The following is a 15,259-nucleotide window of genomic DNA, read 5'->3' on the forward strand; positions in this document are numbered from 1 at the left end:
CTCAGTAGACTGGCCCCTCAGTAAAATGGCCCCTCAGTAGAGTGGCTCCTCAGTAGACTGACCTCTCAGTAGACTGGCCCCTCAGTAGATTGACCCCTCAGTAGACTGGCCCCTCAGTAGACTGACCTCTCAGTAGAGTGGCTCCTTAGTAGACTGGCCCTCAGTAGACTGACCCCTCAGTAGACTGGCTCCTCAGTAGCTCTGAGTTTTAGGAAGTTCTTTGTGCTGTGCTGAAATATGAACCCTCCAGTAACTTTTACCTGTTGGTTTCTTTTTCTTCTTTTGGAGCCAAACATAATAACTCTGATCTCTAAAGTGCTATAGAAATATCACCAAGTGGCCCTTTATGTGTCTTTCAGGCCACCTTCTCGACTCCTTTGCCCGTTCAGCTTTATGGGATTCAGGCCTGGATTACCTGCATGGAACAGGACATGGTGTTGGGTCTTTTTTGAATGTCCACGAGGGTCCTTGTGGCATTAGTTACAAAACATTCTCCGATGAGCCCTTGGAGGCTGGCATGATTGTCACTGATGGTAGGTGTCATTCAATAGAGGGCACATGTGCATCTTGGAGCTTTTTTGTAGTTTTAAATTATTTTAAGGTAAATTGGTAATCATTTTCTCCTCCTGTCACATTGAATTAGCAACAATATCAACAGACTTTTCTGATTATAGAAGTGACACATGTTCCTTTTAGGAAAAAAATGAAATTATGGAAGACTATAACAAGAAAATTAAAATCATATGTGCAATCTGACTACCCAGGGGAGACATAACATAATATTTTGCTGTGTTAGCTTTTGGTTTTCTATCTTTAGTCAGAGTCATACTGTTTATATTCTGCTTTCTTAATATATTGCCTTTTCCTGTGTCATTGCTAAATATTTGTGAATATACTAGTGCCTGCATCATGTGTCTTGTGGATACACACATGATTTATTTGGTGGGTCTGTTGTTATTGTACTACTTACCTGGTAGCAAGTTTTCAGGGTCTACAGAGCATGTTCTGTACCTCAAGTGCCTAGAGCAGTGCTGTTCAATCTTTGTTATCTCATGGCACACTCGAACCTATAGTTAAACTTCTGCGGCACTCTTAAATTATATTGATCAAAAAAAAAAAGAGTACAAAAAGAATATACTTACTGTGCTTTGAAATTCTTTTGAAAATAATTTGATTGATGATCTTTAAAAATTTTCATGGCACACTCAAGATCCTCTCATGGCACACCCTGTGAAGATCACTGGCCTATAGAAAAGTGGCCAGGGAGAGAAGGTGGTGTGTTGGGACTCTTACCCCTGGATAGAGTGGGCCCTTTACCTGTTTCTGCTTCTCTTTGGGAGTGGGGTGGTCATCCCAGGAGTGAGAGCTTCTTTTCTCTGTGGACATCACTGTGGGCTGCCTCTCATTTTGGGGTTTGGTTTGTTTTAGAGCCAGGGTATTATGAAGATGGGGCTTTTGGAATTCGCATTGAGAATGTTGTCTTAGTGGTTCCTGTGAAGACCAAGGTAAGTGTTTACTTACTGATTAAAAAAATTTTCTATTCTTTATTTTGGGAAGATGAAGACTTATGTATTTAAAGCCAAGAACATGCTGTTCTGGGGCCAGCATGGAGCCTCCTTCCCCTGATGTCAGAGACTTTCCTGGGAACCCCTTGCCTCCCCTGCAAAGCCAGAAAGCAAATACTTAATGAACCGGGGCTGAGGACTGGAATTCATGGAACCTCAGGCTGACCCCCTGCTTGACATGATTTGGGGCTCTGAGTTTATTAGAGGTACCATATTGTCATGAAGTCTGTGCCACTGGGGTGCTTGTATAAGGGGCCAATTCCCAGGCCTCTCTCAGATCATGAATCAGAATCTCTAGGGCAGGGGCCTGGAAACTATAATTTTGTCGCACTTCCCAGTGATTTTTGTCAGGTAAAGTTCATGAACCCCTCAGTTTTACCAGGGGTTGGCCTTGTAGACAGTACAAGACAGGTGTTTCACCTGCTCCCCCACCAGTGTTACTAAGAGGTTGCAGGGATTTAGGTGCAAAGCTTTACCTAAACGACCTGTCTGCTCCTCCTCTATTGCTGTTTATGGAGATAAACAATTGGCAGGAAGTATCTTCCTAAGTCTCCAAGGAGGTTGACTGTGGAAATCTGCTCTCATTTTTCATGTGGAAGTCACCGTTCATGGAAGTGGCATCCCACCTCACTCCCAGAGGTCTTGCAGTGAACAGAGATGCAGCATGCTCTTGTGTGATTCAGTGTTACCAGCTGATGGGCCTGGCTGGGTCAAGGTTGGCCACGCAGTTAACTTAAAAAAATGATTTGAGGGACTCCATACCCCAGTGGAGTCTTGAGAGCCCAAAGCAGAGATGCCTCTGAGCCCAGACACCCCACACCCCACCCTTGCTTCCCCTCCCTCCCAGTAGAGGTTAGCCTGCAGACCTGATGCTGGGAGTTCTCAGCACCCTTTGTTTGGCTTTTCCTAATGGTGCAGGCTGCAGCTTGCCCAGTAAAGGAGCTCTTGGAAAGTGGCATCAGCTGTGTTTATCATGTTCCCTGTGTGCTTTTAAAAATAGTCACCTGCTCGCCACTTCTTGCCTTGTGGTTATACTTGGCTCTGAGGGGTGGCCGTGTCTGATAGAATGACCATCTGGTGATTCCTCATGGCCAAGAATGGTAAAAGCTTCTGTTTTCTTTCTTCTCCCACAGTATAATTTCAATAACCGGGGAAGCCTGACCTTTGAACCTCTAACGTTGGTTCCAATTCAGACCAAAATGATAGATGTGGATTCTCTTACAGATAAAGAGGTAATGGGGAAGTGTTAGTTGGGGGTGGGGAGCTGCCCTAAGTTCTCTAATTCATTCTTACCTTTTACTTTAGAGATCTAGGCCAACTGAGTCTGAAAGTTGTAGGTCTCCTCAGGAGTGTAAGAGCTTTTCCTGTGTTTGCTGGGCCTCCAAATGGAAATATTCTTGCTCCTTCCAGCCATTGGGAGGGTGTAGGACTTTGTGGGTGGGGATGGTGTGCCACTGCTTTTTGGGAGGAAATACCTGTGCTCTTCATAGTTGCACTATGAAGAGTGAGGCATGTTTAGCAAACATGGGCCCGTGTGTCTTCCCTACAAAAAGCCAGATGGATGTTGGGGCCTCTGGGCCACTGCACAAGCCAGATTGTTTTCTTGTGTTGGGTGAAACAGTAAGGAAATAAGAAGCAAAGTTTATTGTTACATGTCCAGGTTTTGTACAGATGAGGAGAAAGGAGGTATCTTCCCTTCACTGTCACTGCTGTGGTTATTCTGGGGCCTCAAAACTCTTTACAATTTCTGGGGCACAACAGTTCTCACTTGCGAACTCATAGAGTTACAGGTCTTGAAACCTCTATAGACCCTGGGCTCATGAGGCCAGGGGAGGTGGTGGGCCTGGGAACCTGGAGTAAAGCTTGAGGGATCAGGCAGGTGGATCAGGTGAGAGCAGAAACAGGGGTTAAAAATGGGCAGGAACAGTTAGCACCGGGCAGATGAAACTTTCCAAACTAGGAAGCTGATAGAAAGGATACAAATTCAAGAGCAAAGCAGGGGTCAGGAGTCCCGGTATAAAGCAATGACCGGTGGGAGCTGAAAGGCAGGGTAAGCGTGGTGGGCTTTAGGAATAAGAAGGTTTTGTTACCTGAGGCAGCCATTGGTCTCATCCCAGCCCAAGAGTGCCTCTTGAGGCAGGAGCATATCCTCAGGGGTGGCTGCTTGGGCCTTGGTCTTGACAGCAAAGGAAAGGGCCTCTGAGCGCTGAGGAGCTCCCTTTCCGCTGGGGCTGTGGGATGGGATTCTCCCAGCTCGAAGCCTCTTCCACCTTTCCCAGCTCCCAGGTGGCAGCAGAGGAAGGGCATTCCTTCTGCTGAGCTTTGCTCTGTGCATGGGCATCTCTGCCAGACCATCAGTGCCCTTGGTTCAGCCAGACATCCCACTCACAGGACCTAAGCAGGCCCTGTGGACGTTGGTATATGCAGCTTGTAGATGGATACAGAACAGGAAACTCAATGCTATTGGCACAGTGTCATGTGTGTCTCTTCTGCAGGAAGAGTCGTTCTAGTGGTTCAGGGGCTCTTTTCAGTCCCTGTAAGTTATGCTGCTGTAGGTGAAAGGGAACAAGATTGCATAGTTGCATGGAAGCTCTCAGACCCATGGGAACAAATGTCTCTGGTAATGGCCCTTAGGCATAGCTTACAGGGTCTTAGCAAGGGACTCTCCTGTAATAAGAAACTTTATGCTCCTAAAAGCCCAAGGCTATGGCTTCCTACCAAGTAATTCTAGGTCATTCAGTCTTCCTTGTCCACATAAAGTGTACAAATAAGGAGGGATTTGTCCCATTTAGTGTATGAGGAATGTTAAACAAGACCGTTTTCTCTCTCTCTTTTTTTTTTTTTTAAAAACATCATCCTTTATTTTGATTTATTTATTTATTTATTTATTTGCAGTTTTTGGCTGGGGCTGGGTTTGAACCCACCACCTCCGGCATATGGGGCCGGCGCCCTACTCTTTTGAGCCACAGGTGCCACCCCAAGACCATTTTCTCTTGAAAGAGAGTTTTGTTATTAGTTGTGACTCTGTCTACCCCCACGACATTGGACATAGACCAGTGAGATGTTACCCAGAGGTTCATTGCTGTTCTTTGCATACCCAAATCATCAAACTATTCTTTTGGCCAGTTACTCTTTATAGGGCAGGTAATATCTTATTATCCTGGAGATCATAAGCAAGTTTCTACAAATAACAGTGAATGACAGTATTTAACATCCCAGGCAGAGTACAGTATCATTTCTTATCTCTTTGACTTATTTAAAGATATTACCTTTTCAGCAAAAGGTTCCTTTTATATATACCACGTAGTAAGTGTGGGCCTTCATTCTATCTGGAGGCTCAGTTATCCTCCACATCAAGGTTCTGTCTGCTGGGCTTTTGAAAAACTTGGTCATGGCCCTTTACTATTTATTTAGTCTTTTGCCGTCACTTCAGAGAGTTTTTAGTTTTAGTCTGCATTCCCATGATTTGTCACTGGATGGCAGCAAAGGACCTTCATCAGCTGTAAACATGGGCAGTCACACACTATGGGGCCTGGGGGTGTTGCTCAGGCCCTGCTGCGCTGTCCCCCTCCTCACTCCCTTCCTCTTAACCAGGAGAGCCTTGGAAGTTTCCCTGCATCCGCTGGGTTGCAGCAGGATGCTGCTTTTGCCCTGGCTGCTTTTGCCCTGGCTGTTGATCTGCTGTGGGCATCAGGCTGCCTCTTAGCCCTGCTGGCCATGTTGCGGACATATAGCAGTTCACTTCTTGACACCCTCTGCCTGCCTACTCGCCACCACTCACCAAATTCCAGATTTACCAGCAGGAGCTAGAAGTCTTTTATCAGTAGGGACTGGAACCCTAGCTGGGTCAAAGGCAGTGGCTGCAGTGTTCCATCTATCTGGTCACAGTCCCTGTGGCCTTGTGTGTCCCTCCTGATCCCCAGCTGTTCTTTGGGACACAGCTGGACGGTAGTCCCTGGAGTGATTGCTTTTGTAACAGTATTGCCTCCCCGAATGGCATTTGGCTCATGTTTACAACAACCACGTCAGTGGCAGTGCCGTCTCACCAGCCTTGCTACAGCTACCCCATGGGCAATGAGAAAGGGGCTTCTTGTCCTCTTGGGAGAACATGCTTCACTCCAGCCTTCATCTCACTCCACACCCCCGCCACAGGGAGAGTTCATCCTTTTACCTTGAGCTTTCACCACCCAGTCTAGTGGATCAGCTTCCTCTCCCTGCCAAAGAACTGAGTTCTCCCAGCACCTCCTTCCTTTTAATCTCTTTTTTGTCTTCTGCTGTTGTGGCGCATAGAGTTAAGGGTCTGAAAGTTGAGCTTGCCCCCTGCCTCATTCTGCAGCACCACAGTCTTTGCCCACCAACAACTTGGGTTCATCTCGGCAGCCTCAGTCATGAGACTCACGTGGGCGTGGCTGACCCTAGTTTCTTTACCTTTGTCAGAGATAGAGGATCTGTCTTAGCACGTTGGCAGGACAACTTCAGGTGTGTCTCTTAGTAGGAGTCCTGCCAGAGTCCAGGGGCTATTCTGGTGCCCTGCTCTCCTCTGTCACCCCATCCCCAGGACGGTTCAGGTGTAAGGGAATGAAGCCCCACAGGTATATGCAGGAGCTATTGGTTAGGCTTCTCTTTCTAAAAGTAAACTCTTCCAGGAGCATTTTCACCATAAGTGAGGTAGGCCTGGTCCCATCTGTTTTCAGGGAAACAGAACACCAGGAAATCTGTGAGCAGGGAAAAGGGTTTTGTTCACCTTTCCTCTTGGCCTGTGACTTTACCACACAGGGCCCTTGCTTTTGGCCTGTGTAACCTTTTGGTAAAGGTGTGATGGTGATACTCTCTGTCCTTCTCCCCCTCTGCAGTGTGACTGGCTCAACAATTACCACCTGATCTGCAGGGACGTGATTGGGAAGGAACTGCAGAAACAGGGTCGACAGGAAGCTCTTGAGTGGCTCATCAGAGAGACGCAACCCATCCTCAAGCAGCATTAATACCTCCTGGTTTTTGTTACCGCAAAATGCTCTGGGGAAAGGAAGAAACATGGCAGACTCCTGACATTTTCCCCCTTTCCTCTCCTTCCTCCCTACTTCCCCTTTTTACTTTAGACTCTTAAGAAGAACGGAAAATCTTCTATCCTCTTTGATATTTTCTTGCAACACTCAGTCTTTTATGATTTTTTTAATTGTTGAGAATGAGCCAAGAATAAAATTGCTGCACCAGGGGGAGGTCCCCACAAAGCTGTACACTTGATTGAGTGGGAGACGCTCCAAGTTCTTTGGCGAGTGATGGTGAAACGAGTGCTCCATGATGGTCATGTTCCAGGTGCTAGTACATCATTCATGATCACCGTAATGTTCATGGGACTCTATTTATGATCAGTGAATAAAAATGTCAAAACTGTGCTTTGTCTCAGCGGTCTCCTTCCTCACAGTGCTGTCTCCTGGTGTGTCAGGCAAGCTGAGCTCCAGAGCTCCTGGCTTCTGTGACAAACATTTTCTAGTTGGAAGGCCCTCTTTGAGAAGTGACCCCTGGCTTCCCTGTATATTTTGTGGATTAATTATAAACATTTTCTCCTTTTCTCTAGAAAACCTAATACAGTAGAACCTCTATAAGTTGACCACCCAGGGGACTGTAACAAACTGGTCAACATATGGAAGTGGCCAACATAAGGAACTAAGTCTACTGTACTGGTACGTACATGTCTGGTCTATGAAACTCAGGTCAGCTTGAGGTGATCAATATAGGGAGGTGGTCAACTATGGAGGTTCTACTGTATTTTGGGAAATTTTTTTATTTCAGTTTTTTTCTCACATTTTGAAATGTGTTACTGATATGCAAAAAACCAATACAAATTATAATGTCAAAAGTCACAAGTCTCCCCTAATTGATGGTAGCTGCCTAAGCTATCTCACCCACATTGCCTCAGCTCTTATTGTTCCATTACTTGTAGACAAATGTAGATGCCCTTTCTGCAGACTTTCTATTAAACTGTACATGTGGGCAAGCCCCAAGGACTGGGAGTTAACGTCCTTGTGACCTCAGACCATCACAGTTGGCAAATAGACTTCTCAATCCTTTGGCTCGGATATCTGAGATGTGCCCGTCGCTGTTTCCAAGGGTTTCCCGTTGGCTTTGAAGCCCAGTTGCCCCCATGTTCAATAATACACCCTTTATTTTCTTAATAATCTATGTCCCACTTTCCCTCTCTGCCATCAGTATTTCTTGGTATCATCCCCAATAAACCATTTACATACAAATCCCTATTTTAAGGTCTCCTTGTTCTGGAACCCAACCTGAGATATACTTCTTAGGTATAACCACTATTACACTATATATATTACCTGACTTTCCTTGGTTTCAGGATTCAATAAAATGTTGAAGGAGTATTTATGTATAAAAGAAAATATGTGCACATATATGAACATATACAAATCACATTTACAAGCATAATTTTGTACATACATAATTTCCTTTTTTTACTTGGCAGTATATCTGAGTTATTTACCTATTGATATATGTGTAGAGCTAATTATTTTAGTGATAAACTATTCCATTGTATGGCTATACTCTTTTAAAAACTGGTATCATTTATTTTTCCTTTTTTTTTTTTTTAGAGAGGGTCTTACTCTGTCACCCCAGCTAGAGTGCAGTGGTATCATCATAACTCTCTGCAACCTCAAACTCTTGGGCTTGGGCAGTCTTCCTGCCTCAGTCTCCCAAGTAGCTGAACTAGACTTGTGCCACTATGCCCAGATAGGGTTTTGCTCTTGCTCAGGCCGGTCTCAAATTCTTGGCTTCAAACAATCCTCCGACCTTGGCCTCCAAAAGTGCTGGTATTATAGGTGTGAGCCCCCTGTGCCTCGCCTAGTCTCATTAACATCTTTTATTTTTAAACAATAATAGGCTGGGCATAGTAGTTCATTTCTTTTATTTTTAAACAATAATAGGCTGGGCATAGTAATTCTAGCACTTTGAGAGGCCAAGGTAAAGGATTGCTTGAAGCCAGAAGTCTTGAGACCAGCCTGAGCAATATAGTGAGATCCTGTCACACACACACAAAAAAGCCATGTATAGTGGTATGTGCCTATTGTCCTGGCTACTTGGGAGGCTGATTAAAGTGATGGGCAGTGCCTGTGGCTCAAAGGAGTAAGGCACCGGCCCCATATGCTGGAGGTGGCTTGTTATGTTTCCCAGACTTGAAAATTTCCATTGTCCCATCTTCAAATTCCCTGATTCCCTACTCAAATCTGCCTTTGAACCCCTCTAGTGAAGTTTTCATTTCACTTACTATACTTTTCAGCTCCCAAATTTCTTTTTGGTTTCTTTTTAGGTTTTCTATCTCTATTGATATTTTCCTCCCCTGCCAAAATGTTTTTTTTTTTTTTTTTTTTTTTTTTTAGAGACAGTCTTACTTCGTCACCCTTGGTTGAGTGCCAGGGTGTCATAGCTCACAGCAACCTCCAGCTCTTGGGCTTAGGTGATTATCTTGCCTCAGCCTCCCAAGTAGCTGGGACTACAGGTGCCTGCCACAATGCCTGGCTATTTTTTGTTGCAGTTTGGCCAGGGTTGGGTTTGAACCTGCCACCCTATGTATATGGGGCCAGCGCCCTACTCACTGAGCCACAGGTGCCTCCCTCAAATGTTGTTTTTTATAACTTTTTCCACATGTCTCTTGAGTTCTTCCAGCATCTTTAAGCAAGTTTTTTTCTTTTTTAATTTGAGACAGAGTCTCACTTTGTTGCCCTTGGTTGAGTGCTGTGGTGTCATAGCCCACAGCAACCTCAAACTCCTGGGCTCAAGTGATTCTCTTGCCTCAGCCTCCTGAGTATCTGGGACAACGGGCACCTGCCACAATGTCCAGCTAGTTTTAGAGACAAAGTCTCGCTTTTGCTCAGGGTGATCTCCAACCTATGAACTCAGGCAACCCATCCACCTTGGCCTCCTAAGTGCTAGGATGACAGGTGTGAGTCATTGTGCCTGGCCTAAGCAAGTTGTTTTAAAATCTTTGTCTAGTATATCTACCATCAAGGTTTTTTTTTGAGAGGGAGGGGTTAGTTTCTATTGATTTTCACCCCTTTGAATGAACCATACTTTCCTGTTTCTTTGTATGCCTAGTGAGTTTTTGTTGAAAGATGGACATTTGAAACAGATTCTCTCCTTTCCCTAGAGTTTGCTGTTTTTTGTTACTTTTATTGTTTGTTATTACTATTATTTGTTGTTTTTCTGTGTCAAGGATCAGCCTGAGGTGAAACTTTAGGTCTTCCCTGAGCCTAATCCTTTTCCTGGGCATGTGCATTCAATTTAAAATTTTCCCCATATGTGCAGTTATTTTTAAATGTTCTAGTCGTGAAGGGAGAAAAAAGGGCACTGGCCCTTTAAGTCTCCTGGAAGTCACTTTAGATTGAGGGGAAGGGGGGTTTCCAGCAATAGGAAGATGTGAAACAATAGCTGCCCACCTCTTTTTCTGCATTTCTGAAATCAGAAGCAGCAATCAGTGATCAGAGCACAGGCCCCTGATACTTGAACAACAAGGTCTCTTTTGCCTATTCCAGCTCCTGTAAGCCGTGCACAGGTTGCTTCATGAACATGTGAGCAGCTGCCTGCCAAGGGCCTGGCATGGAGGATGGATATCTGCCGTTAGGGTAAGAGCTAAAATTGCCTGAAATCAACTTCAATTTACTGTCCTGTGGAGGTTGCCAGTCTTCAATAGACTCCAGAGTTCCAAAGTAGTATATCAGGCAGATTTGGCCAGTGCACTCACTGTCTAGCAGATTCCTGAATCTGAGTCCTTCCCAGAATCCTCTCGTTACATCTTAACCTGTATCTTAAATTTGAGAGGCTTTGACAAATAAACAAATTTAAACCATTCACCAAAGCATGGTTGTCAATGTCCAATGACTTTCTCCACCTGAGGGGAGCAGAACATGAAATGAACCCATTTATATTTGTCATTCGAAACTAGAGTGGCGGCAAAGAAAATGTAGCAAGAAAAGTAAGACTGAATTGACAGAATGCCTAAAAGCAAACTAGCCAACATTTATTTGCTTTTGTTTTTATTCCCTTTCCCCCTCCTCCCTTTTTTTCTCTCAAGGATCATCGATTCCCACTTGCTATGTGGGAGGAAGCGAGATATGGTCTTGCTTCTCAGGTTATATTGCTACGACCGTCAGGAAAGCCACAAGCATGCCTCCCAATGATAGGATATATTTTGTTTCACCAAACATCAATTCTCAAATGCTTTTTGTCCATACTTGCTCATATTTCTAATAGGTACCATAAGATGGGGCTTGAAAGAGAAATTTCTCCCCAACTAATAGAATGTATTAATCATATTTCTTGTCTGTCATCCCTCTGGAAGGGAAGAGCCCCCTTAGGACTCAGCCTGTCATATTCTTTGGTATCCCAGAGGCTTTTCTCAGGAATGGGAGTGGTGAATCACACTTGGAGTTCAGACAGACTGTAACTCAAGTGTGACAGCGACTCCATTGTTTGTTCATCATCAACAGGCTGTTAAGCCTGTTACTTCTGAAGGCAATCTTAGAGCAAAGTTTGATTTAATTGGCTTGAGCCTGAGAAGGAAAAGTTAACAGGTGCCGGTGCCTGGAGCTTCCTGCTTGGACCTGCATCATCTTGGCAGTCAGTCCAAGAGATGTAAACTAGGCAAGATGGCCCCATAAAGATTGAGGACCAGAATAAAACTCTAATGTGCCAGAGCTCAGGGGAAGATGGGGAAATAAAAATGTAAATTAAAAAGTATCATCCTTCTTCACTGTTAAATAAATGATAAAAAAAAATGTGTGGGAAAATGGGCATGCTGCTAAATTTATAGAATAACTCCAGGGAAGCTGATTTTGTTTCTTTGTCTCACTCACTTTATTCCCTAGTGAAGTTTTATGTACAAGGTAGTGAGGATTCAAGGAAGGGGACAGATGAGGGTCCCTGCTGTGAGCACCCCAGGGTCTGGCTTCTGGGAAGCTTATTCACCGTCTGGTGAGAAGTGCATCTGTGACACCTGCCTGTGAGAGGGATCTGGCCTTGCCACCCCAGTCCTCAGTGCTTTTCCAGCCTGAAGGATGTGCCTGGTATCATTTCTCAGCAGGCTCATTCTGGGTTAGGCGTGAACAAGTGTGAAGGAAACCGTTTGTACCAACAAGTCATGGGAGGCGTTGCCCTTGGTGTCTCCTAGTAGCTGGGGGTTTACACTGGCAGCAGCATGAAGACTGCATGAAGCACTTTGTGGCCCCTTCCAAGCATCAGTTGCAAGACTGTTGGCTTGTAGGAGGAGGGGGCAGGTATTGGGAGGGCTGAAGGGGGTTTCAAGGTTTGACAGTTTTAAAGCTGATACTGTGGTTGCTGGTTCCTGAAAGTAGCTGGAGTGCAGAGATGAGGAAATTCACAGGATTAATCAAATACAGATTCTGGCAAGGTGGATGCAGTTGTGCCATTGTGTTTGAATCTCTCCACATCACTCCGGATAAAAACCCAGAGAAACTGGGATGGCAAAACAAAATTCATGGATGAGAGCTACACCAAATATAGGCAAGGAGTATTTCTCCAAACTCTTTAACACAAGCAGGTGAAGACTAACCGGTGTGTCACCAACATCCATGCAGGAAGGGGTCAAAGAAAGTGATGGGATGTCCCATGGACCTGAGAACAGAACCCCAAAACAGCTATCAGGAGCTCAAAATCTCAGTGAGGCATTTGAAGGCAGCCCCCCAAACTGGGAGTGGTTTGCACTTCTAGTGGGTATGAAAAGGCTGCAGGGACTCAAGAAGTCACCATCCCAGGACGAAGACCCCAACTAAAGGATGAGACCCAAACGAGAGCAGGACAGGTGCAGCAGAGAACCAAGAAATAAGGTTCATTCTGAGGGAACAGAGCCAGGATGTCTCAGAAAGTATTATATTCTTAAACACTTCACAAAATCAACAACAACAAAAAGGCAGCTCTTGAACACCTCCCAGAAGTTCCGAAAAACAGAAAAAAGATTGTAGTACATGCTATGCAAACTTCAGGAAAATAAGATGCAGAATGACATTGTAGATGAAAGCACAGACACATGCCCAGGAAGTGGATGAAAATCATAGTGCTCGAGACACATTTACAGGTTTAAGAATAGTGTGCGCAAGAACAACATACAAAAGACAATTAGAAAAGCTGAGAAAATAATTAAGAGAACTCAGAAAGACTGAGAAAAGACCAGTCATTTAAAACAGTGAAAACTAAAGTAGGAGGAAACAAGACTGATGATGTCTTAAGTAGAATATGAATAAGAAGAAAATGAAAAAAAAAACCCCCACAAAATGAATGGAAAGAATTTAAGAGAAAGCATCGAATACAGGTAAAACCTTTAGCATTTATATAATAGGTTTTCCAAAGAAGAAAACTGAACCAAGAGAACAGAATAGTAAAAACTATAATACAAGAAAACATTCCTGAGATAAAGGAAAAAAACCCTGAAACTCCACTTTGAACAGGCACACCCCCATAACTGAATGAATATAGCCATAATGGTCAACAGAACATATTATGATAAAATGATTGTAGTTTAAAGAAAAAGAAAAAGGGAAAAGGGCGCAGGGTTTGAAACATGGCAGACGACGTGGACCAGCAACAAATTATCAACACTGTAGAGGAGCCTCTGGATCTTATCAGCGAATTTACATGAAAATGAAAAATGACCAATCACGCTTATGATCAATATTTAAATATGATATTGGGAGATGTGGAAGAAACTGTGACCACTATAGAAATTGATGAAGAAACATATGAAGAAATATATAAATCAACAAAATGGAATATTCCAATGCTTTTTGTCTGAGTAGATGGAGTTGTCCTGGTTGCCCCTCCATTGAGAGTTGGCTGATACAAAGAATTTATCATCAAGGAGACTTTGTCCAATTGCCGCTTTAAATGTGCAAGACATTCAAGAGAGAAACCTGCGTACATTTCTATATTAACAAATGACCAAGGATCTTCCACTCCTGAAATGAGTTAGTTTGTATAACTCACAATTCCTTAAGCTAAATGTCATTTTTATTTTTCTCCAACATTTCCAATAAATGTCATCAGCAAGGTCAGAACTTTTTTCAAAGGTTTGTTTGCTCTATTATTCTTACAGTTTCTGAATTTTTTCTTTAGATTAAATTTGATATTTTTAATGCAAAAAGAAAAAGAAAAAGAAAAAATAAATCCTCTAGTATTCAGACAAAAATGCCTAGTAACTTATAGTAACTATTAGATTGTCATCAGCATTTTCACAGCAAGAGTTTAGGTCAGAAGAAAGTGGAATGACTTGGGGTTGTGGTTACAAGAGTGTTCACTGTAATTCAATAAGCTCCAATTATGTGGTTTTCTGTATCTGTGCTAGATTTGGTAATGCAAAGTTTAAAAAGCAGCAGACCACCAGTGGCCAAGTGGGCAGGGTAATGAGTTAGAGCCAATGGGATTGGCCATGATGGATGGGAGAGCAGGACTCTACTGAAGGAGTCAGGAAGTCCCATCTCCAGCCTTTTTGTCATTTTCACAGGGAAAAACAAAATGGGATTTTAAAGAGGAGATGAAATTGTGTGTGTGTGTGGCTTATCCCTGTTTTTAGACATTCACAATCAATTTAACATTATACAAAACAAAACAAAATCACGTGTGACCTGAAATTGGGTCTTGGGCAGCAGCTATGGCTTCTCACTACACTGCGAGCTTCTTGATAGGCACACAGTTGCTGCCCCAGTCCTGGCAGCCTGGTGGCCAGGTGACCGCTCTGAAGAGACAATGGCCATTGAGCAGCCCTCACAGACACCTAAGGATTAGGTGTTCTCATTGCACACGCTGAAAGGAGAAACTGCAAAAGATACACTTGGTCACTTGGTTGGGAATCTCTCTCTCTGTTTTAACTGTTAGAATGGAATCTAAATATCCCTTTTTAAAAAGAGCCTTGGACAGGACTATATGAGGTCCAGCTTGAAGGCCAAAACCAACATCACTCCAAGTCCTGGTCTTCCAGCTCTTGGGCCAGGGCTCTTTGCAGCAGGCAGAAACTGTTACATCCCCAACGCTGCCTTAAGGCCTCCATTCTGCTAATGCCTTCCTGTCTTTAGGATCCAGTGCAAATCCCAAGTCTCTCCATGCTCCAGCGGGAAGTGCCTGCTCTGTTTCTTTTTCATTTATTTCCTTCACAAACTGTAACTCATATTCCCTTTCTAAAATTTAACTTTTTCCATGTCACTCCAACTAGACCTGTCATTCCTTGGGGTCCAAAACTAGCTATTTCTCAGGACTGGGCACATAATAAATACTCAATAAAATGTATTTATTGATAGATGAAGGCGTTCTATACAAATCCACAGCAGAGTGGATGGTGGAGCAGAATGGAATCCAGTGCCACTTCTTCCTCACCGGTAACCTTGGGTGGGCAGATTGTCTGTCTTCTCTCACTTCCTGTTTTGTCCTTTACAAAATGAGGGGAGTAATGATATCTACTGATAGCGTATTTCTGAGGATTTAAAAACTTTTGTTAAAATTTCCTTTTTAAGAGATAGGAAGGGTTGCTCTGTCATCCAGGCTGGAGTGCAGTGGTGTGATTATAGCTCAATGTAGTCTTGAACTCCCAGGTTCAAGTAATCCTCAGCTCTCCAAGTAGCTGGGACTACAGGTGTGCACCACTGTGATTGGCTGATTTTTAATTTTTTTTTTTTTTTTTT

At 43.7% G+C, this 15,259-nt stretch overlaps 1 protein-coding gene and 1 pseudogene across 1 annotated transcript in view; both read left to right on the top strand.

The window, feature by feature from the left end:
* Nucleotides 1-6,958, top strand: part of XPNPEP1 (X-prolyl aminopeptidase 1) — a 58,839-nt gene extending 51,881 nt beyond the window's left edge. The window contains exons 17-20 of the mRNA XM_023511771.1: nt 360-533; nt 1,429-1,505; nt 2,699-2,797; nt 6,419-6,958. Coding sequence (XP_023367539.1) covers nt 360-533; nt 1,429-1,505; nt 2,699-2,797; nt 6,419-6,547 — 479 coding nt within the window. The 3' untranslated portion in view covers nt 6,548-6,958. The remainder of the gene's footprint in view (nt 1-359; nt 534-1,428; nt 1,506-2,698; nt 2,798-6,418) is intronic.
* Nucleotides 6,959-13,149: 6,191 nt separating this feature from the next.
* LOC105886737 lies at nt 13,150-13,425 on the top strand (annotated as a pseudogene).
* The last annotated feature ends 1,834 nt before the right edge of the window (nt 13,426-15,259 follow it).

This window comes from Otolemur garnettii, unplaced genomic scaffold (assembly GCF_000181295.1).
Source record: "Otolemur garnettii isolate 467f Iridium unplaced genomic scaffold, OtoGar3 scaffold00021, whole genome shotgun sequence".
Taxonomy (NCBI): Eukaryota; Metazoa; Chordata; class Mammalia; order Primates; family Galagidae; genus Otolemur; species Otolemur garnettii.